Genomic DNA, 22,059 nt, shown 5'->3' on the forward strand with positions numbered 1-22,059 from the left:
CGCGGGGTCCCGGCGGCGGGCGGCAGGGGGCGGGCGGGGCGGATCAGGGCGGAGCGAGCGGGGAGGCAGGGAGGGGTGGCATGTGGCCTCCCCTGGGCCGGGCGCAGTGGTAGAGTCGGCAGCTCAAATTCCGAGAATTGAGCTCTGTTGATTCTTAGAACTGGGGTTCTTAGAAGTGGTGATGCAAGGAGTTTCTAGGAAAGCCCGGAGACCAGGTGATTGCTGCCGCCGCCGCCGCCGCCGCTTCTAGCGCCGCCGCCGCTGCTCCTGCTTCTTTACCCTTTAAGGCTGGAGGTTGCCAGGCGCCTGCCCCTGGCTCCCGGGCGCCTCTCTCCCCGTCCCCGGGTCCCTCCTTCCTTCCCTCCCTGCCGCGGGCGGCAGGTGTTCGGGGCGCGGAGCCGGCCGGGGGGCTTGTGGAGGGGGGGGGGCTCGCGTGGTTTTATTTGGGGGGTGCGGGTGAGGTTGGTGTGTTTTTGTTTGGTTTTTTTTTTTCCTTTTTGCGGGGCAGGGCCGAGGCGCCGCCGCGGAGCGAGCCCGGAGTGTTCGCCGGCGGGGAAGGGAGGGGTGCCCGGCGGAGATCGCCGGCTCCGGGGACCTGGGGGGCGCGGGGGGCTCTGCGCTGCCCCGCGGGGCTGCTTCCCTTCCCGGCTGACTCCTGCGCCGGGCCGGGCTGTCAGGAGGAGGATGTGGCGGCTCGCCCGGGGCCGGCTGCCCTCTCTCGGGCTGCCTCTCGCCCTGCCCCCGCGGACGGGGAGCGGAGGCTCTCCGCCTTCGCTGCTTCGCTCGCCTTTCTTGGCCGAGGCGCCCCTCGCCTGGCGCCCGGCCACCACCGGCCTCTCCGAGTCGATTAAGTGACAGCGGGCAGAGATTTGCCACAACAAATGTCCCCAGCAAAACTCGGCCGCTTTGCCCTGGCCCCGGAGCCCCGCTGCCTCCCCCTGCGGTCGCCCGGACACCCCGTTGGGCTTGAATTGTGTGTGTTCGCGGCCCGGCGATTTGCACGGTGGTTGTCTCTGCGTGGGAAACCTGTTTAGCATCCACGGTCTTCTTTGCGGTTGGGGAAGAACCTTCCTCCCGGGGGGAGGGGGCTCTGCACCTGCGGCCGCATCTGGATGTGGGCTCTGGGATCTTCGCGGCGATGGGGAGGTGTGGACAGGACAGGGGAGGGGAGGTGGGAGCGAGATCGCTGGCCTGGGGGGGGGGGGAAGGGGTGTGTGGCAGTAAATGTTGTGGTGTTTTGGGTGCTGCGTGACTTAAGGTTGTCTCCTAATGGCTGCGTTGTTGTTGTGTGTTTTTGTTTTTCTCCTCCACGGTGCAAAATCTCCGAGAGGGGAACCTGTACGGCTGATAAGGAAAGGCACATGCACCAGGGCTCAGACTAGACAGGGTGTTTGCACAGGGCAGGAGCGGCGGCGGACAAAAACGCTCCCGATTTTATTTCTAGACTGTGCTGGGGAGGCGTTGACAACGCAACTTGGTTGCGTGTGTGGTGTGTTTTTGTTTTCGTTTTTTTGTTTCCCCCCTCTCCCCAATCCAATGCAAATAGATGACTTTGCAAAAGGGCTCGCGAATTCTGCAACCTGTGGCTGTCTAGTCCTGCCAGCCCAAGCGGTAAAAAAAAAACCAGGATTGCTGGATAAGACTTGCGGGAGATTTTGAGGGGGATCCCAAAGTAATTGTGCGAAGTGACTGTTGCTTGGATCGACTAACTCTTTCTTACCTGTCTGAGCTGACAACGTCCACTCTTTGCTTTTTAAAAAAGCAGAGTAATTATTTAGGAAACATGCTTGTATTTCATAGAATAATGACCCCATCCTGGGTTTGGTTTGTGGGGTTTTTTTTTTTTTGACAGAGGAAATAAAAGTATTTTTGACCAAGACATAAGTGCTTTAAGGAGGCTTTAAAAAATCTGGCTACTGATTTTATATATATATATATATATATATAATTTGGATTATCACCAGTTTGAGGGGGAAAGTCCGTCAAACCAGCGTTTACGAAATAATTCTGGGCTCAGAACTCAGGTGCAAAGGGAGCGAAATCTCCCAGGGCTCGTGTCCAAGAGGGCGAGCGTCCTACAGGAAACCCGTGTAATCTTTTAATGGATTTCCAATTAGTTTATGGTCTCCTTGAGTGCAGCTTATGTCCTCAAAACGCCCAAGACACGGCTGCTGCGGAATGTAAACACGAGCCGCGGATGGCTCCGGAGCAGGGTTGCAGGGCCCGTGGAGACGGGCTGCCCTCTCTCTTCCCGGAGTGGGAGGGGGGGGTTAAAAAACAAAAAGAAATCAGTAGCCGGGGACAATTCCGCTTGTTCTCCGCGCCGTTTACTACCACGGCGCGCTTGGCGTGGAGACTGGCGGTCGTAAATCTGCTGTCCCAGCTGGCCCCTTTCCACACGCTATTCCTGGAGGTAGCAGCACCAGCAAAGAGGAGCAGGCGGGTTTGTTTGAAAAGGGAAGGTGGGGTGGGGGAGGGATCAGAAATCTCAGAGCTTTGCAAGAGTGCACGCAACCCCCCCACCCCCCGCTGCTCTCTCGAATACAAGGTGCAAAGTATCAAACTTTGGGGGGGGGGGGGGTGAATCTTTAGAAATCTCTCTAGTTCAGCCAGCCAGGGCTGCAATCCGATCCCTGTTGACACATGGAATCACGTCAAGGGGTTGCTGCTGAGGTTTGACCATTCTAATGAGAGAGGGGTGGTGAAAACCCGTCTGTATTTCTATAAGGAGACGCAGGGGGAGAAAGTCGACCAAACCCCAGTGCCCACAGAGCGAAGGGTTCATTTTCCTCACACCTAACCTTGTTAATTTCTTCAAGGGATTTTTTTTTTAATGGCAGGAGTGCCTTCTCCAGAGGAATGTATCCAAGACAAATTGCTTCTGTTTGGCAGGGAGGAATGGGGGGAAAGCTGGGGTCTGTGCAGTCTGTGTGTGTGTGTGTGTGTGTTTTATTGGAGAGTTCCAGTTAGTTGTGTAAATGACAGATATGACTTGATGTCAAAATACTTTCCCCTCCCACCCCGGAGAAACTTTGTTGTGAAAACTTAGTGGTTTAAGTAGTCGGTGTGGCGTAGCAGCGACCTCTCTCGGTTGTAAAGGGAATGGCCTTTTGGATGTGTCGGGGGTTTTGTTTATTGTCACAATATTTTGAAATATTATGAAATAGCCTTGATGGCCGAGAAGGAGGAGTAGGGAAATAAAAACATCCTACCTTTTTTGGAAAATGTGTGGCTTCTCTTCCAGTCTTTGAATCTGACTTTTAAAAGGCATCCAACCCAAGATCTGGCTATGTTTATACACCAGGTAAATCTGATTTAAAAATAAAGTACAAAAAAAAAAAAGAGAGAGAGAGAAGAAGCCTGTATCAGTGAGAGTTTTGCCATTGACTTCACTGGAAGCAGGGTCAGCACTAAACTGGCTTGGGAATGGAGGAAATCTACACTGATAAGCAGAAAAGGATCCTGCAGCCTCTAACTGGGGCAAAATTCTCATTGACTCCAGAAGATGTTTTACTGTCATCAAGCACCATCTTGCTGCTTGTCCTGAGGTTTTAAAATTTAATGATTATTCACAATATTGTATTAAAGGTTTATGGGATAAGTGCTTTCAGAATAAATACAGACTTCCTTCCAGCAAGCCTTAAGGGCTTGTTTTACAGCTAGGAAATCTCTTCAAAAATATTTGAAGGCAAAACTTTTTCTCATAGGGCAAGAACTTCAGTTTGCATTACAACTGTGTGTTTTAACCAGCAATCCAGTCTTTTTTTTTTTTTTAAATTTTCTTTGTCAAGTAATCAGTGATTTAAAATATTCAAAGGCTGTGTAAGGATCTTCCAGAAGAATGGATTCTTTCATTGTTCCAGGAAGAACAGTCTTCATTTGTAGGGAAATGCTCAATGTTGAGGGGGCAAAATAGATCAAAGATCTCTTGGGATATGTTTCAAATCAAGTCTGCTCCCACCCACCCCTGTTTTGACTGTCTGAGTCAATAATCAGAGAAGAAATGGTATTTCACTGGTTATTTATTATTCTAAAGAGACAGAACTCTGAATGAGAGTTGATTCTCAAAGAGAACACCAAAAGCAAGTCAAAGGTGTGTTGTTTTCTTCTTTTTTAATTGCTAGTGTTCCCAGCTAGCCTAAATGCTGGATAGTGAGGACTGAAGACTTCTGTCTGAGTCTAAAATAAGCCTAGCAGAAACATTAAGTTGTGAAAAGCAAGGATGGAAAAGCTTGTAAAAAAAATAATAATGTTGCTCAGACGTGTGTTTAAGAGGAACAGAATTACATCGACAAAATTATATGTTTTCCAGCCTCAGCTGTGGCGTTTTATTTTCCAAGGGAAATAGATCTCTACGACAAAGCTAAAGGATGCCATCTAGTGGTGTGTTCTTAAAATTCCTTTTGGTGACTGGTTGCAACTAATCTTTCAAGCTTGGGAAATCAAAAACATGTTGTATGCAGTACTTTAAAAAAATTCCTAGCTAGCTAAAAGTCAGCAATGAAGAATACAGAGACCCATCTAGGGCCACAGAAATTGACTAGCCTAGCTGAAAACAATCAAGTACATATTAAAATGTTATTGATACTTACATATGGAGCTCTGTCTGAATGTTTTCATGAAATCACATGTAAAATATTTCCTGCCTGTGGTGTTCCTCTACTGTTCCTGAATCATTGTCTAATATAGGTTGTCTTGTGTTGCAGAATTCTGCATTCATTTAAAAAAGGTTTCAGTCACCCTACATGGCAGCAACCTACTAGTTTATAAGAAAGTCTTAAGAAATATACTATATTATCAATATGTTATCCAAATACCAATGTAAATGCAGGTGCCAAAACTTAATTGAGATAATGCCAAGTTTTTTTTAAAAAAATCTGATTTCAAGCAACATTTTCTTAATGTGCTACAAGGACTTTAGAGGAGCAAGATAAAATAATTTAAATAGCCAAGTTACATTTATCCTCTTGGACAAAAAAGATCAAGGTAACATCTGTTTCAGCTCCTAGTGCTGCAACATTTTGGATGCAAACACTGTCTGGGGAGGTGTTAACAATTTTAGTTGAAACTTTAAAAAATAGTGGGGCCTACTTAAAAACTAATTTGGGGAAAAATTTGACTTGACAGTTTTTCATTTGGATTTATAGTTAAGTACGGGGTCTGTGAACAAGAATCTCCTCTATGAAGAATGCCCATATTTTTGCCCTAGATTTATTATTAAACCATTCTTGTGGTTGGTAGAACTACAGCAAAAACTGTAATTCCCATGTGGAAATTCTATTTCTAAGGGAGGGTGGGGGATAGTGGTTGGCTTTCTCCCCCATCCCTGTGTTGTAGGCTAGTCTCTTCACCTCCAATTACATTTATTATCAATCAGACACAATGAAGACATAAATTTTACTGACCACAGAGGGAGGCTATTGACTAATGCACTGTAGAACTGCTCGAAGAGGAGAGACACTTCTCCCTGAGTCACAGGACTGGTCATTCTGTAGGATAACTTACATGGATGGTATCTTCCCAAATACACCATGCTATGCTATTTTCAAAAATGCAGTGTGGGCTAATAGCCACTGGAGCAGCTATGAGGGCTAAATTTATTTGCTGAGTCTGAGCTGGAGTATACCTGGATATGTGTCCACAGTCCAAACTTGCAGTTACAGTAATGTATTCTTTTAAGCCACTTTAAATAGTATGTGATGTTTGAGATAATGGGCCACATTTTCCCTGGCGTCACTTCAATTGAAATAACATTTCTGTATTCATTTTAAAAATGAATGGGTGGACTTTCTTATGGATTTGGAAGCACTGAAAAAAGGGTCACTCATCCCTTTCCAAGGACACTTATTGGCTTTCTATTTTCATTAATGCTAAGCAAGATTTTGGCAGTATCAATAGGATTTTGAGATGGTATTTTCCCCCCTCCCCCTCTTTATTTTTAAATGAAGAGTAAAGTAATGTGCAGACTAGAAACTGGGCCATTTCCAAGCATTCAAAAGTGCAACCAGTTTAAACTCTTCTTCAAAGCAAGACATTAAAATACACTGTAGCAGCTTGCAGTGCCAGAAGAAATATGCAGGTTTCCTGGTTACAAATGCTGATAATTAACCCATCCCTGTAATATATTGCATTTCCTAGAAACAATTGTTTGCTGGCAGGAAATGGGACCAGACTGAAAGAGCACAGAATGCTTAATATGCTGCTAGTGACCTAGTCGCCAGAGGGAACAAGGGATGGGGAAGAGTATCCAAAGCCTCTTTGATTTACGCTGACACAGTATTTAACTCTTAGAGATTTTTTTCTCTCTTTATTTTGTTGTTGTTAATCAAAACGGGTGTTGGCCTAGCCCCAGGAGGCTACTAGATTAATAAAGCCATGCTCTGACAGCTGAAGGCCTCTTACAACCCCCTGATCTCATGCCATTCTGTAAGAAATGAAAGCTCTGAGAGCCAGGGAGCTGGCAAGGAGGTCTCTGTCACAGGAGGGTGACTTTCCCCTCTACTAATGGGGACTCCCTGCGGTGCCCTCTGGGCTCTGCTTAGCGGGCAGGTCCCAAGGGGATGGCAAACCCTGGGGTCCCTGCTTTGGGTCACTTGCCCCCAGGAGACCAATGGCAGGGACCCCCGCGGCTGTCTCTGCTGATGCTACAAGCCTGTGCCTTGCTGGAGTCGGGTGGCTCTGTGATGCTTGGCGGCGGAGCGCCCCCTAGCGGGCAGAGGGGCGTCGCAGCCCGGCGCGAAGGCCGGCTCGCTCGCTGCGAATCAGCCTGCCGTGGCTTGCGGAGGGAGAGATGGGGCGAGCTCCTGCCAGTCGCAGGCTGGCCCTGGCTAGGGCTCCGGGGGGCGAGGTGCCGCCCCGCTCCCCCCCCCCCCCCGCCCAGTGTAGGTGGTGGTGTGTTTGTTTATTTATTTATTTAATTGCAGGTGGATTTGATCCACCAGCCTCCTGCCAAGGACGGGGAGGGTGCAGCGGCAAGGGGGAGGAGCTGGGCACTGGGGGGGCGGGGGGGGGAGGGGTTGGGGACGGAGCTGGCCGGGCCCCTAAGCGGCGGACCCCCCACCTCCACCCCTCTGCGGGCTCAGCAGCGGTCCAGCCCCAGAGCAATGGTGTCTCCAGCCCCCTCGCCCACGTGGGGGGGCCGGCCCCTGGGCGCCCCCAGGCCGGGCTCTGGGCTCCAGCCCCCCCCCCCCTTGTCGCGTTGCAAAGGGCTGCAGCCTGGCCCGCGACGGGGACGGTCTCCCCAGGCTCGCCGTGCCCCGGGCTCGGCTCCCGCCTCTCTTCCTAGAACAGGGCTGCCAGGAGCCGGAGCCCGGCGCGTTCCCGGAATGACAGCGCGGTGCCCTTCCCCGGCGCGAACTGGCCATGGGGGGGCATTTCCTCCCCGTGTAAACGCAGCCAGTCCGGAGCACGCCCGGCCGCTCACACCGCACCGGCTGGGCTGGGGCCGGCAGCTGGCTGCAAGGTACCGTGGGAAAGAGAAGCTCCGAGGGGGTGTCTCTGTGCTGGGGGGGGGGGGGATATTTCCTTTTCCCTCCCTTACATCAGCAGGGCTAGAGGGTGACCTGGGAGGGGAAGCATTATTTGGAAGCGGATCCCCTCCTTCCAACCCCCCCACCTGCAGAAAAGGTGACCTTTGGTGGGGTGAACCCTGGAGCGTGAGAATTTGGCTTGGGGGGGGGTAATAGATTTCATATCGGAGTTGCGGGGTGGTGAAGGAACTATCAGCCATTAAATCTTGACCGTCTCTTTATTGTTGCTGAACTGTGCTGTCTTATGATCAGGTGACTGCAAAGGCCAAACGGGGGACGGGGACGGGGACGGGGACGACACGACACTCATTTGCATCTGGCTTGATTAATATGGGGTGGGTGGGTAAAGGGTGTGTCGCGTGGGGGGGGGGGAGGAGCGCCTTCCTCTTTCTCAATCACAGCAGCAGATTGAAGGCAGATCCTGGTGTGAAGCTCAATGCAATGGTCCCTTGTTGGATAAGGCTGCTTGGCTGTCAGGAGCCCAGATTTGTCTGCTTTCTAGAAGAGCCTCTTCCAGGCCAGCGGTGGGTTTGCAGAGGGGCAGCCGGGCGGACCCAAGATGGGTTGGGCAGCTAGACTGGACGGGTGATGTAGATGTGCTGGGGAGGCAGCAGCAGGCTGGGACAAAGGACCAAGTAGCACCCGGGGTAGGCTGCCCTCCTGCCCCATCCCTGTCCAAGAATTCTACCACTGCAGGAAGTTCTTGCATTGTGTGGAAGGGGTTGGCATTCATGGTGAGCTTTGTATTTCTCAGACCCATGTCGTAGCCTATAAATGGGCCCTGTTCTGATCTCAGGGACAACTCTTGTGACTCCAGTAGCTCGTAGACATGCCTGGCATTTACGCTGAAAGGACTGAGCTCAGAGTCTGACCCGGTTGTGCATCACTTACACATTCCACTGGGGTGGGAACTTTGAAGCAAGGCCAGTTGCTAGCAGAGTCTGTAAATCTCTTGGCTTTCATGTGAACGCTGAAAGTGGCTGGCAAAGAGGGCTATGCGAAAAGGTCAGAGTCTGCAGTATTTGGGAAATGAGTCACCTTCTTTGAGTTTCAAGTTAGGGAGGCTCAGAGGCGCTCGGGAGACTCACCTCATTTGAGTGTATGAAATGGATTTTAATGTCATGCATTTGTTTTAGCATGTTAAAAATCACACTAATTCATCTTCCTCCCCATAAATCTCTGGGTACACATCTTTTGGGGCTTGGAAAGGTTTATGGCTATATCTGAAAAGCCAAATAACAGCTATGATGCTCTTTCCCCCTCTTTTAAATGTAAAAGCCAACTATGGGGGGAAAGTAATTGTCTTCATGTAGATAAGAAGAAAAATAAAATTCTCTTAGCATGGAGTGGAAAGAAGAAGAAATTCTTCTCTGTCCCCATTGCATTAACTCCCCAAAGCCAGCAGGTGGAGGCAAAGAGCATCTTTTGGCAGTCAAAGAAGGGATTAGGTCTGTTTCTAGCTTTGCTACTGACTTGCTGCGTGACCTCGATCAAGTTGCTTAACCTCTCAGTGCCTCAGTTTCCCAGTCTTTAGCAATTTCTAGTGTTTCATATTTCCAAAGTGCTTTGAAATCTTCAGAAGAATGATGGCTACTAAGGAGAATGATTCCTGACCCCTTTCAGTTTCTGGGGAGAATGAAAGAGGGGAGGGGAGAGAGTCTTGCAGCCCTGTGTGATGCAATGAGATGATAAGAAAAGAGTGGGAATACTGGGGATGGGGAGAGGCATATCTGAAAAAAGTGGTGAGTGAATTCTTGTTTGACTCCTCCTGTACCCTCCCCAGCTACCCTCGAGTCCCTGACTCATAGATATGAAAGGCTCCTTGGCATACACCTATGGTTTGGGGTAGAGGGTGTGGAAGAGTCTATGATTAGATTCCCAAAGCCTGTGGCTGCAATAAGAACATGCTGTACTGGGAGAAACAAATTAACTTTATTGGAGAGGGGAAGTGCTATTAGCTTCAGCTCGCATCCTGCTGATGTTACATCAAAACAACAAGCTTGCATCCTACCACAGCCAATTTACATTTCTGAACTAATCTGGTGTTTGTTTTCTTGTGCTTGCTTTGTAGGTTTGAAGGAAACTTTTGGGCTGTGAATTGAGGCACTGGGTATGTAAATTTAATTTCATGCCTTTTTAAATGTGTTGAATGAAATGTTTCATTAGGCCCAGCCAGAATCTGTATTCAGGAGAGTGGCTGCTCTGCACAAAATTACACATTCATATCCCACCGCCGCCAGTGGAACAGTGGCTGGAACTAATCCTGTCATTGAGGAATTTGGCATTTAAGAATCAAATTCCAATGTGGAATTTCAGGTGCTGGATGGTAGCTTCTTGGGAAAGGCCTGGGTCAGACCCTCCAACTTTGATCAAAGAGAACGTGTTTTGGAAGGCATCACATCAAGAACTGTTGAGGGAAGAGGAACAGAGTTCTGGAATTAAGAATTCCTGGTGATTTAGATTCTAGGGGATTGGGTGTCCGGAGACCTGGGTTTTCTGTTCCTGATGCAGCCACTGATTAGTGACCCTGGGCAAATCATCTTCAGAAGTGGCCACAGATTTTTGGGTGCCCCACTAGAGACCCCTTGGTCCGGATTTTCAGAAGCACTGAGCACCTGTAGCTTTGTATGGGTTCTTTATGAATAGCTCTAATTTCCATGGCTGGATCCTGTAGTTTGGCTGCCCACTCAACTGTGTGACGTCTGTGGGAATGACGCACGTATCAGAGCTGCAGGACCAAACCATAAAGTGTGTAATCTAATAATGCAGATTAGTGTGCAGAGTTTGCTTTGCTTTGTCTGCTAGTCCTCTGAGATCTTCAAATAGCAACTTCCAATGGAGCTGAGCACGGCTCCTTCTGACTTGGCCACAGTGGGAGCAGGAGCAGGCTTGGGGTGTGATGGGGAGGTGGTATAGCTTGCCCACCTATTCCCCAGGAAGGTCCTATTGTGTTCATCCTTCAGCTAGGAGTCTGGGACTCATGCTGAATCCACTCCAGTTATGGCCACTACAGATGGAAGCTGAAATGTGGTTGCATCCTAGATTATTGTTGTTTCTTCTCTCGCTGGGGGGTCTATTGCTGCCCTAACCAAACACTGTCTTGCAGGGTAGCCCCTTTGGAGTAGACCAATGGCAGGCTCTTGGCCCTGCTTTATGGTGCTTTCTCAGTCACTTCATGGTCCTATCTTTTTTTTTTTTTTTTTCTCTCCCTTTTTCAGGCAGAGTCAAGATGGCCTCTCAGGCAGACAGCTGCATCCAGTTCACCCGTCACGCAAGTGACGTGCTTCTCAATCTCAACCGCCTTCGGAGCCGGGATATCCTCACCGATGTTGTTATCATCGTGAACCGGGAACAGTTCAGAGCCCACAAAACTGTCCTCATGGCCTGCAGGTGAAGAGGGGCTAATGACACGGTCGCTTTCTCCTCCACCCCGCCCAGCCCCCTTTCCTTCCTCTGCGCGCACACACTGTTCCGTCAGATAAAGAGCACGCCTGACGTCCCAGGGTCCAGCGCTGCCTGTCTGAGCCCTGTGTTCACATCCATGAATATCCGATGCTTGGCATCTGACTGAAACCCATTCGCCATTGTACACCGTAAATAAAACACTCGCCACCTCTCGTGGCCTTGTCACTGGGCCTCGTTTGACCAGATGGCGCTATTGTGGAGGACATGAGAGGCCGTTGGCATGGAAGGACAGAGATGCAGGGAGGCTGCTCCAGGTGGCAGGAGCTGCAGAGGAGAAGGCGCTCGCACTCGGTGTAATTTGGGGGACCCGTGGAAGAATTTAATGCTAGATCAGAGGAGGGAGGAGACATGGGAGGGAGGGAGAGGATTTCCATGAGGGAAGTCTATGGAGGGTCTTTAAATGAACTAAGATCAGAGTTCTCAACCTTTTCCATAACAGGACCTCCCTGGGGCGAGCCTCCCATCCATCTTCCAGCGTCGCAATGTAGGAAGGGCAGAGGTTGAGAGTTCGTGATGTCCCGATGGAGAACCCCTGTAATAAGTTCTCTCCCCCTCTCTTCTTCTGAAATCTTGCAACTTGGGTTCACTCTCCCCTCCCACCCCTTCTCCCCTTTGCAGCGGCCTCTTCTACAGCATATTCACTGACCAGCTAAAGTGCAATCTGAACATCATCACTCTGGCCCCAGACATCAACCCCGAGGGATTCTGCATCCTGCTGGACTTCATGTACACCTCCCGCCTCAACCTGAGGGAAAGCAACATCATGGCCGTCATGACCACCGCGCTCTACCTACAGATGGAGCACGTTGTCGATACTTGCCGAAGGTTTGTCAAGTCTAGGTGAGACACCTGTGGCTGAGTTGGAGAGCCTGTATTTTGGGGGGGGTGAAGGGTGGAATTGCCAACGCATTTGATAGCTCGTTTCAAAGGCTGGGAATAAGGCGTAACACCCTTCCTTTTGTCTCCATGCAGTGAAGCCGAGGTGGTCTCTGCAATGAAGACGCCAAGGGAAGAGTTCTTGACGGGCCGGATGCTGAGTCATCCAGAGGTGATGGCTTACAGGAGCCGGGAAGTCTCCGAGAACAACATGCCTCTCCGAAACACGCCTCTCTGTGATGGGAGGGCCTTTGCCTCCAGTTTGTACAGTGGCCTGTCTGGATCGCCCCTTTCCTACACTGGATACAACCCCATTCCAGTCAACGGTTTCCTCTTAGATGACGAGCTGCGAGAGGCGAGGATCCCCCTGCCGGATGTCTCGAGGGTCAACCCTTTCCCAAAGGAGAGAATGCTGCCATGTGACAGCTCCAGGACAATCCCCACAGACTACACCAGAGCTGTCACCGACCTTTCAGCCAACATGTGCCACGCCACCATCTATTCTCCAAAAGAGGCTGCTGCTGAAGAGGCCAGAAATGATATGCACTACAGCATAGCCGCTGGCCCTAAGCCCGTCGCACCTCTGGTCCGAAACAATCCCTACTTTGCCTGTGACAAAGCAGCCAAAGAAGAAGAGCGGACCTCTTCAGAAGACGAGATAAGCCAGCACTTCGAACCAACCAACACACCAGTGAACCGAAAGGGTCTCATCAGCCCCCAGAGCCCCCAGAAGTCAGACTGCCAACCCAACTCGCCAACCGAGTCCAGCAGCAGCAAGAACGCCCGCATCGGTCAAAGCTCTGGCTCTCTGGGTACCAAGAGCCCTACTGACCCCAAAGCCTGCAACTGGAAGAAGTACAAATTCATTGTCCTCAACAACCTAAACCAGAGCACCAAGCAAGATGGTGCCGACCAGAATGAAGCGGGGACCCTCTCCCCTCACTCCTACGTGTCTGCGTCGGCTTGCCAGCAGTCCATGGAACCTGAGAATCTAGACGTCCAGTCCCCAACCAAGCTGAGCTTGAATGGGGAAGACTCGACAATCCCACAAGCCAGCAGGCTCAACAACATTGTGAACAGGTAAGGCAAACCCCCTGGAGGAAACGGGACTCCTTGCAGCACTGCTCGGTTTTATTAATGCTTTGGGTAGATGCCTAGTTTTGGTGAATCAGTTCCTCGGCAGGTGTAAATCAGTGAGTTCCATGGAACCTCGCCAGTTGATGCCAACTGAGGATCTAGCCAGTAATATATGTTTCCCAAATGTGTAACCACACCCAGCATAGGCTGATGGTTACATTAGGAACTAGGAGTCCTGGCTCACTCTGTGGCTGTGGCCACTTCACTTAAACCCTGTGCATCGGTTTACTCTTCTGTTACCTACCCGAGAGGGACGTTTATAAAGTGCGGCGAGATCCTTGTGGGATGGGCACTATAAAAGCATGAAGTGTGATTGCTGAATGCCCTGTAGAGGGAATGCCCAATGGGGCCCTGATCCCGACTAAGGCTCCTTTAAGTGTCCACCTGGCAATGCGTGTGTATTCTTCATGCCTGCGCTGAAGGAGGTGCTGTGATCTTATGGCACTAAAGCCTTCCGATGGGCGTTGCTCCTCTTCCACAGATCCCTGGATGGGTCCCCTCAGAGCAGTGAGGGGCAGTCCCCTCTGTACCTGCATTCCTCAAAATGCAGCTCCTGCGGCTCCCAGTCCCCCCAGCATTCTGAGATGTGCCTTCACACCCCTGGCTCGACCTTCGGAGAGGAAATGGGCGAAACCCACTCCGAATACTCCGACTCCAGTTGTGGTAAGTCCAGAATCCATCCTCCCGCACTTGCCCTTCCAGCTGGCAGAGGGGGGCGCCATGGAACCTGTGGGATGAAGCTCCCCCAATGCCATTCCGCCACATAGGAGAGGGGCCCGGCCGCAGCACCCCCAGAACTCTGGGCATGTTTGAGCCTGCATACAGGCTAGCAGGCTGGTGTCTGTCTCTACAATGGGCTGAACCCAAATTCTGAATCTGAACTTCAATGGTTCAGGCCATCTCTTTTCCAAGCGGATCTCAAAGTGCTTTCCAAACCCCCTGCTAACTGGCTGAACGAAGCATTCATGGGAATTGGTTTTTGCCTCTAACAAGGCAGCTTGGGCTAGTTGAGAGTAATTATCATCTCCCAACATTTTAAAACAGGATGTGAAGAATGCCACACCCAATCAAAATTGCCAGGGTGGGGGACTGAGCTCGGCAGAAAGAAATGATCCACACTTGGACCTGGCCATGTTATCTGCCTCACTCATCAGTCCTTGGAACTGTCTCTAGTCTAGACGAACAATTGTGGATAAAGAGGGCTGGACTGTAACAGGGTTCAAAAAGGAGCTAAATAAGTTCATGGAGGATAGGTCCATCAATGGCTATTAGCCAGGATGGACAGGGATGGTGTCCCTAGCCTCGGTTTGTCTGAAGCTGGGAATGGTCGACAGGATAGATCACTTGATGATTCCCTGTTCTGTTCATTCCCTCGGGGGCACCTGGCATTGGCCACTGTCAGAAAAGAGGATACTTGGCTAGATGGACCTCTGGTCTGACACAGTATGGCCGTTCTTATGCTCTTAAGAGGCTTACGAAACTCCGTTTTGTAAAAATCTGTTTGCCCCCATCCTCCAACTCAGTGGGGGGAAAAGGAAGATTTTATTTGCTGCCCAAAACCCAAGTTTCCCCCAATGAGTAGAACTCTGAATTCATATACAGTGAAACCACCATCATGAGGCAGCCTTCCCACCTTCTGCTTCCTATTTACTAAGACGCTACTTCTGATTGGTTTGGTTGTTGGCTAGCCCCATGGGTGATTTGTTTTGCTGTGTATGTATGAAGGAAAGTGTAACGGACGCTGTGGAAGTGCTGCTTTCCCCAACTCCATCGAACCCCCGTGAAACAGACTTTAGCTTTGGCACGCTGGCTTCCCCTCCCCACGGGCTCCTAGGCCCCGTCCATACAGGAGGCGACCCGTGTGCTGCTGTGCTTGCTGATCTCATTCGTTCTCCCCGCCTCTCTCTCTGTCCCCGACAGAAAACGGAGCCTTCTTCTGCAATGAGTGCGACTGCAGGTTCTCTGAAGAGGCTTCTCTCAAGAGGCACTCCCTGCAGGCACACAGTGATAAGCCCTACAAGTGTGACCGTTGCCAGGCCTCCTTCCGCTACAAGGGAAACCTAGCCAGCCACAAAACCGTTCACACAGGTACAGCCCGGCGCTCCTGGTGCCAGCCCATGGCAATGTGTCAAAGCAGGTCCTGAAAAGCACACAAGGCCCTGAAAGCTCTGCCTTGCATGCAGGCCTAATCCGTATCCGGCACTGGGGCATTGCAACTGGGTATGCAAGGAAGGGCAAAGCACCCCAGCACCTGACAAGGGATGGTCGTGGATCTTCAGCCACATCCTGAGAGCCTGAACTCCTGGGTTCTGCTCCTTTGGAAATGGCTTAACCCCTGTGTGCTTCGGCTATAAATGGGGAAATACTTATGTTCCCCTCTGGGGGGCTGTGAAGCTTAATATCTGCAAAGTACTTTGGGATCCTTGACTATGAGGTGTTGCCTAGCATTTGGTTCTCTCTCCACATGTGAACTGTATTGGCTGTTCCATTCAAAGTGTTTCGGGCAGGGAAGGGGCCCTTTGGACTTTTTTTTTTTTTTTATGATGGATAAAGAGGCTGAGAGGGGTTATTTTACCAAAAATAAATAGTCTGGTGGTTTTTCCATTAGAAAGTCTGGTGACTGGCAAACGGCTGAAATGGTCTGAGCCAGTTGAGAAAGGAAGGGATCAGGGGTTGAGCTGCTGCTCAGAATCCTGGGTCGGGTTTGGCTCGTTTCTGTAAACGCTCAGAACATTGATGGCCAACTAACACTTTGGAGAAAGGAAGTTTGGGTTAAAGACCCAGCCTTCCTCCCCCATCAGTTGGGCTGAATTGCACATTGCCTGACTTTACAGCACATAAAGCTAAACACGTGCCGGATCGGAGCCGTAAGGTGCAAGAGCTCACAATATACATCCCCCTCAGATTCCTTAAACATCTTCCTGCAAAATCAGGGAAAAGCAGATTTGATGTTCAGGCTATTCTTCATTTAAAAACAAAGGCAGGAGGGGAAAAAATAAACTTCCGATGAACCTTTCAGCCCATCTGTATCCATCCCAAGGATGCAACAGAGGATAAAGATCCAATGAAGATTACCTTTGTGTAGATGGCAGGTGGGAATAATTGAGGCTGAATAGTTTGGAGCGCAGTTACTACTGACTCCATGGCTATGAACCAGCCTCTGTCGCTCTCAGCCTTGCTCACTTTGCCAAAGGAATGACCAACAATTGGATCAAATGTATTTAAAACCATTCAGAGACCGACAGAGCCAGGCAGATCTCATCTGCTTGCTGTATCTCTGCTTTGCTCACCCAGCTACAGTCTAAAGTTGGTCAATATTGCTTGTCGCTGGACTAGGAGGGGCTAGTTAATCCTGTTTGGCAAAGCAGACAGACTTGCCTTTGTAGACCTGATTTCTAGGGCTGTGCCTCACAATCTGAGCCAGACAGTAGTTCTATGAATAACTTTCTGGGAGAAGGAGAAGAGGGTCACATCTGGCTAGGGTTCCCTGCCAAAAATACCAGTGCGCAGTGGGTGTGCCACACAGTCAGTGAGCAGATTCTCTGCTGCACCCAAATGTTGTAGGCGGGAGGTTCCCTGACTCTTAACCCAGCTCTGTATGCAGGCTAGAGCAGCCTGAGGGCTGCTCTAACATGCACTGGTCCCCCAAGGGACCGCCTGCCAGCTGAGGATAGCTGGAGCATGCCATACTGTGGCCATGCCTCTTCTTTCCAGTGCCTGTGTGGAGGCTGGCGTAGGACCGGACTATGATTTGTAGTGATCTGCATGATCTGCCCCCACTGGGGACTCCCATCACATACACACTGAGGGAATTCCAAGCTAGGGGGAGCAAAAGCAGAGCAAAGGGATTGGAACACAGCAGGGAGTCTGCCCTGGGCTTTGCAGGTTCAGCGCTGCTAGGAGGCCCGTGTCTTTTCCATTCTCTTGTGGACTATATAGCAATTTAGTGACTGTAGTGGAAGCTTTGGGGCGCTCGGGACACTGTGTGCTAACCTGGCGTCTCTCTGTTTCTGGCGGGGTGACAGGTGAGAAGCCATATCGTTGCACTATCTGCGGAGCGCAGTTCAACCGCCCGGCCAACCTGAAGACCCACACACGCATCCACTCCGGAGAGAAGCCCTACAAGTGTGAGACCTGCGGGGCTAGATTTGTCCAGGTGAGGATCCCGCTTCATGCTCTACAATTCCCCTGGAGAGTGGGTGGCGTCTTCCTGCTGCTCTGGGTCCTGGGGCTCTGCTGGATGTCTGTGATATGGGAAATGCCCTGAAGGGGGCACTGTTCCTTGCTTAGGGCCTGGTGATGATCCCATGCTGTTGTGGGGCAAATACAGGCCCCTGGAACTTTGCCCTTGGCAGGTCAATGAAGCTAGTCCATTGTTTTTTTCAATGAAACAGATCTGTGCCTCTTACATTTCTCCGTGTGCTGTCAGCCGTTCGGGCTCTCAAAGGGTTTTGCTGCAAACATTCATTAGCTTATGCCCATGGAGTCTGATCTAGGATTCCGTACTCGAGGAAGATGGCCCTTCGGATGGTCACTTGAGTAATAAGGATTGGGCTTGTGGTTAGAGCCTCTGGCCACAGAGATGGCAGCTTTTCAAACTCCTTTTGATGAAGCTGGTTTATTAGAAAAATCCATTCGGTTTAGAGTCTGCCTTTAATATCAGAGCTGCCGTACCGAGTGGTCAGTCCAGTGTTGCCTCTCATGGCCAGTGGGTGGGATGAGGATTTCTTCCTGACCCCAGCTGTTGTCTGGCTAATGCCCTGAAGCATGAGGATTGATAGGAGTGGCTTGGGGAGCTTGGTCTGAATGTGAAGTGCATGTGGCAAGCATGCCTATGGGGACACTTTTCTGACATTGTCTCCTCTGCGGCAGGTTGCCCATCTCCGAGCTCATGTGCTAATCCACACTGGCGAAAAACCCTACCCCTGTGAAATCTGTGGCACGCGCTTCCGGCACCTGCAAACGCTCAAAAGTCACCTTCGAATCCACACAGGAGAGAAACCGTACCATGTAAGTGACCTCCTGGCATTATCGGTGCTAGTCACCACGAGCCAGAACTCCCTAGCAGCCATAAGGGCCACCTACCGTGGTGGGGAGAGGTTGTCCGGCACTGACCGCTGGCATCACCCCTGGCATGGCTCAAGTCCTGACCACCAGTTCAGTCTTAGCTCTGGTGTATCCTTACCAGGCTTCTCCCCAAGGACACCTCTCCGTTCCCCCTCCCCATCCACCCTCCGGTACACAGGAAATTAGAGGCCTGCTGCTGAGATGGTATTTTGATGGGTTGAGCTGTAACTGGAACCAGCCCTGACCTGTTTTCTCTTCCTCCCCTTCCCCAACCGAAGAAGGTCACGTTCCTTCAAAGGGCCTCGGCTCACGTCACAGTAGAGGACAAAGGACATTGCTCCTCTACTGTACGGGAGGGTGAGAGATGCTAGAGATGAGGTGGTCAAGACGTCCCCTCCAGGCTCAACTCATCCCTGGCATAGCTCTACGGAGTGAGGGCTATTCACCGGTTAGGGTACACTGCTGTGCAGTTGGTGGCGTTACCCCAGGGGTGAGCTTGGCCCAGGATGCTTTTTTAACCCTGAGGCCCATAACATGGGGGCTTAACCTCCAATCCAAAGAGCTGGAGCTAACCAGGAGTAGACGCTACCAAGACACGGAGGGACTGGGGCCTGGAGTGGCCCCGTGCCATGTAGCACCCACTTCCTATGCATCTTCTTGGGAGCCCCCATCCGACCCATATGGAGATTGCTACGTACAGTCTCCTGCGCAATATCAGCAGGTGGGAATAGTTAGGATGGAAGGGGACAGAAAAAAGCTACTTTGAGTCTTACGTGAGGCAGAACTCTGGTTTAGAGGCTAAAGCAGGCAAGCTAGGACCCCGGGGTCTACTTCTAGCTTTGCCACTGACTTGTTGCGTGGCCTCAGGCAGGTCACTTAACCTCTCTGGTGCCATTTTTCCCCCTCTGAAGAAAGGGGGTTCCAGGGTGCTGAGAGTCCTGAGCAATCCTTGCTTAGGACAAGATTTCGAGTCCCCAGACAGAGGCACTACAGACCTGCCAAGTGCTTCATATCACTCTTACTCACTGTGTTTAAAGTGACCGGCTGGGAGATGGCGTCCGTCTTTTCGTTAGCATCTCGGCAACAAAGATATTTTAAAATTGAGGCAGAAGTGTGGGCTGGCGGGTCAGGCGCTGGCCTTGGGTTCAGATCCCGGCTCTGCCACTGACGCCTTGCGTGGCTTTGGGCAAGTCACTTAGCCTCTCTGCGCCTCAGTTGCTCATCTGTAAAATACGCTCCCACGCCATGTTGCGAGGCCACATTAATGAATGATTGTGAGGCAACTCCGACAGGGCGGGGGCTGCTGGGGGCATATATGTGGCTAGATTACATATGGCTCTGTAAACTTTTGAGCTAACAGCACCTTCCCCATCCTTTTGGTTTTAGTGTGAGAAATGTAACCTGCATTTCCGCCACAAAAGCCAGCTGCGGCTGCACCTCCGGCAGAAACATGGCGCCATCACCAACACCAAGGTGCAATATCGCGTCTCGACAGCCGAGCTGCCACCAGAACTGCCCAAGGCGTGCTGAAAGCCAGGTGGATTTCTCTGCGGGGAGAGGGGAAGGGGAGTCTGGGGGAAGGGGGCGGGGGGAGATATCCAAAGGATACTTGTAACACTTGTAACACTTTAAAACTTTCATCACACGATGGAGTGCCTCTAAGCCCATAGTGCAGAAGGTGGGAAAAAATATTAAAAAATACACGGGTTTTATTTTTATTTTTCCCAGTTATGTGAAACTAAAAAAAACTTATTCAGATTTAAATGTGTATAAAAAATGTCTGTCCAGTGGAGTGTTGATAAACTCTGGAGTTTAACCTTCACAGTCTGAAGATGAGGAAGGTCATGCTGATTTACGGGAACAGTTGGGTTTTTTTATTTTTTATTTTTTGTGTTGTTGGGGTTTTTTTTGCTTTCTCTTTGTATGCAAAATGTGTGTTCTTTTAAAGAGACGAAAAGAATTGTGTACTATTGAAGAGAGGGCTTTAACTTTTTTAACCAAAGGTGAAGGAATCTATGGCAGAGTTGTAAAATATATATATATATATATATATATATAAAATATAAATATATATATATACATATATATCAAATATAAATATATATAAATATATATAGACCTTAAAGATATATTAAAAATATATAAAATGCATTGAAGACTTGATTGAGCATCTGCAGGCAGATGCTGATTTGAGACTCTTTAGTGTGGTAGAGCACTTAACAAGATATTTTAAAGTATTGCATCTGTATAAGTAAGAAAATATTTTGTCTAAATGCATCAGTGTATTTGTATTTTTTTGCAAGTGAAGGTTTACAATTTACAAAAAAAAAAGTGTGTATTAAACCAACAAAGCTGCAGAAGGAATTTAAAATAATAATAAAGTGTAATTTTTTTTGTTTTTGTTTTCAGTCTGTATATATGTAAAGTGTGGTTCGCACGGTGCCTTTTTTTTCAATGGACGTTTTCAATGTATGAACTGTATGAGCCCAATTTCCTTTTTAAGGTACAGCCTTATGTTGCAAAAGGAGTCCTCTGGCAGAACTGTTTATCGGGGAATGTTTTTTTTTTTGGGGGGGGGGGATGGAGCTTGGGTTTTGGGGGTTTTTTAGGTCTTATTTTACATGCTTGTGTTATGAACAATCTCGGGAGACAGGGTTTGGGCTGTGTCTAAACTGCATTAACGCGTTCTGTAAAATATAGCTGTACAAATACAAGAATAAAATGATGAAAAGTGAAGTACAGTGGAGTGAGGGGTATTTTCTTCTGTCTGTTTGGCTTAAAATGTCTTGATCTGATATTCTCTCACTTGGAAGGGTCCAGACTTAGTCACTAAGGGTCTGATCCAAAATGCACTGAAGTCAATAGGAAAGACTTACCCTAATCCCTATTGAGGCATGTGGCCCCAACCCAGCAAAGCATGCGCCCAAGTGGTTCTGTTGACTTCAAGGGCCTATGCTACTTGCGTACAGTTAAGCATGATCTCAAGTGATTTGCTAGATCATGACCAGTGAGTAGCCTGCAGTTCTCGTTGACTCCAGTGGGTCTTCTGTGAATGCTCAACACCTTTGAAACTCAGACCACTTTTACTAATGTGCCTAGCTGCGAAGTCCACGTTTTCCAAATTTGGGGGCCTAATGCTCAGCACTGAAGGGCTAGATTGCTGATGAGTCAGAGTCCGTAATCTCTAGCTGAGGAGCTCAGCTGAAGATATGGTCTAGGCCATATAGATTCTCTTGTGAGTCTCCACACTTCCCACTTGGAACCAGAGGGACCCACCTCCCTCCATTCATGACTGCATAAGGCCCCGGTGGCAATACCAGTCATCCTTTGGCTGGTGAAGTCTGACTGGGGATGTATTTTAGGAGCTGCAAAGAAGGAGACACCAGTAATCATGTGACTGCCAACAAATTGTTCCTGGACCACAGTTTCAGAACTTCTGCTCCGCTTTGATGTCCGAGCAGGTATTTGGCTTAACAAAGAGAAGGTAAGGGGTAACATCTTTATAGTCTGTGAGTACCTACAGCGGGAACAAATATTTAATCGTGGGCTCTTCAGTCTAGCAGAGAAAAGTGTAACCCAGTCCAATGGCTGGATGTAAAAGCTAGACAAATTCAGACTGGAAATAAGGGGTACGTTTTTAACGGTGAGAATAACTAACCCTCGGAACAATTTGTTAAGGGTTGTGGTAGATTCTCCGTCATTGTCCATTTTTAAATCAAGGTGGGATGTTTTTCTAACAGATCTGCCCTAGGAATTTTGTTGAGGATATTCTCTGGCCTGTGCTAGGCAGGAGATCAGATGAGATGAATACAATGGTCCCTTCTGGCCTTGGAAGCTACGGGCTGAGAAATTTAACAGAATAGCTGCTGTCCCCATGTGACTTGTTGGTTGCTATTTTTGCTCTGGTGCGCAAGCAACACCAGCTAATAAAAGTCATGTTTGATTTCAAGTTCTGCTGGAAGCACTGCCCTCTGGGGAGGTAAAA

General features: G+C 49.5%; 1 protein-coding gene across 5 annotated transcripts; it reads left to right on the top strand.

The window, feature by feature from the left end:
* Positions 1-93: 93 nt before the first annotated feature.
* Positions 94-19,645, top strand: BCL6 (BCL6 transcription repressor). 5 transcript variants are annotated; one of them, XM_073359061.2, is made up of 10 exons: positions 94-215; positions 9,601-9,639; positions 10,748-10,919; positions 11,613-11,819; positions 11,967-12,950; positions 13,489-13,670; positions 14,928-15,095; positions 17,033-17,163; positions 17,880-18,017; positions 19,461-19,645. In XM_073359061.2, the coding sequence occupies exons 3-10, from the start codon at positions 10,759-10,761 to the stop codon at positions 19,602-19,604; spliced, it is 2,115 nt and encodes a 704-aa protein (XP_073215162.1). In that variant the 5' UTR covers positions 94-215; positions 9,601-9,639; positions 10,748-10,758; the 3' UTR covers positions 19,605-19,645. The 5 variants fall into 5 exon arrangements, with proteins under 5 accessions (XP_073215162.1, XP_073215164.1, XP_073215159.1 ...); XM_073359058.2 differs by having other exon boundaries at positions 95-215; positions 11,613-11,834; XM_073359060.1 differs by lacking the exon at positions 94-215 and adding an exon at positions 7,006-7,462 and having other exon boundaries at positions 11,613-11,834.
* The last annotated feature ends 2,414 nt before the right edge of the window (positions 19,646-22,059 follow it).

Source organism: Lepidochelys kempii, chromosome 9 (genome assembly GCF_965140285.1).
Source record: "Lepidochelys kempii isolate rLepKem1 chromosome 9, rLepKem1.hap1, whole genome shotgun sequence".
NCBI classification, from domain to species: domain Eukaryota; kingdom Metazoa; phylum Chordata; order Testudines; family Cheloniidae; genus Lepidochelys; species Lepidochelys kempii.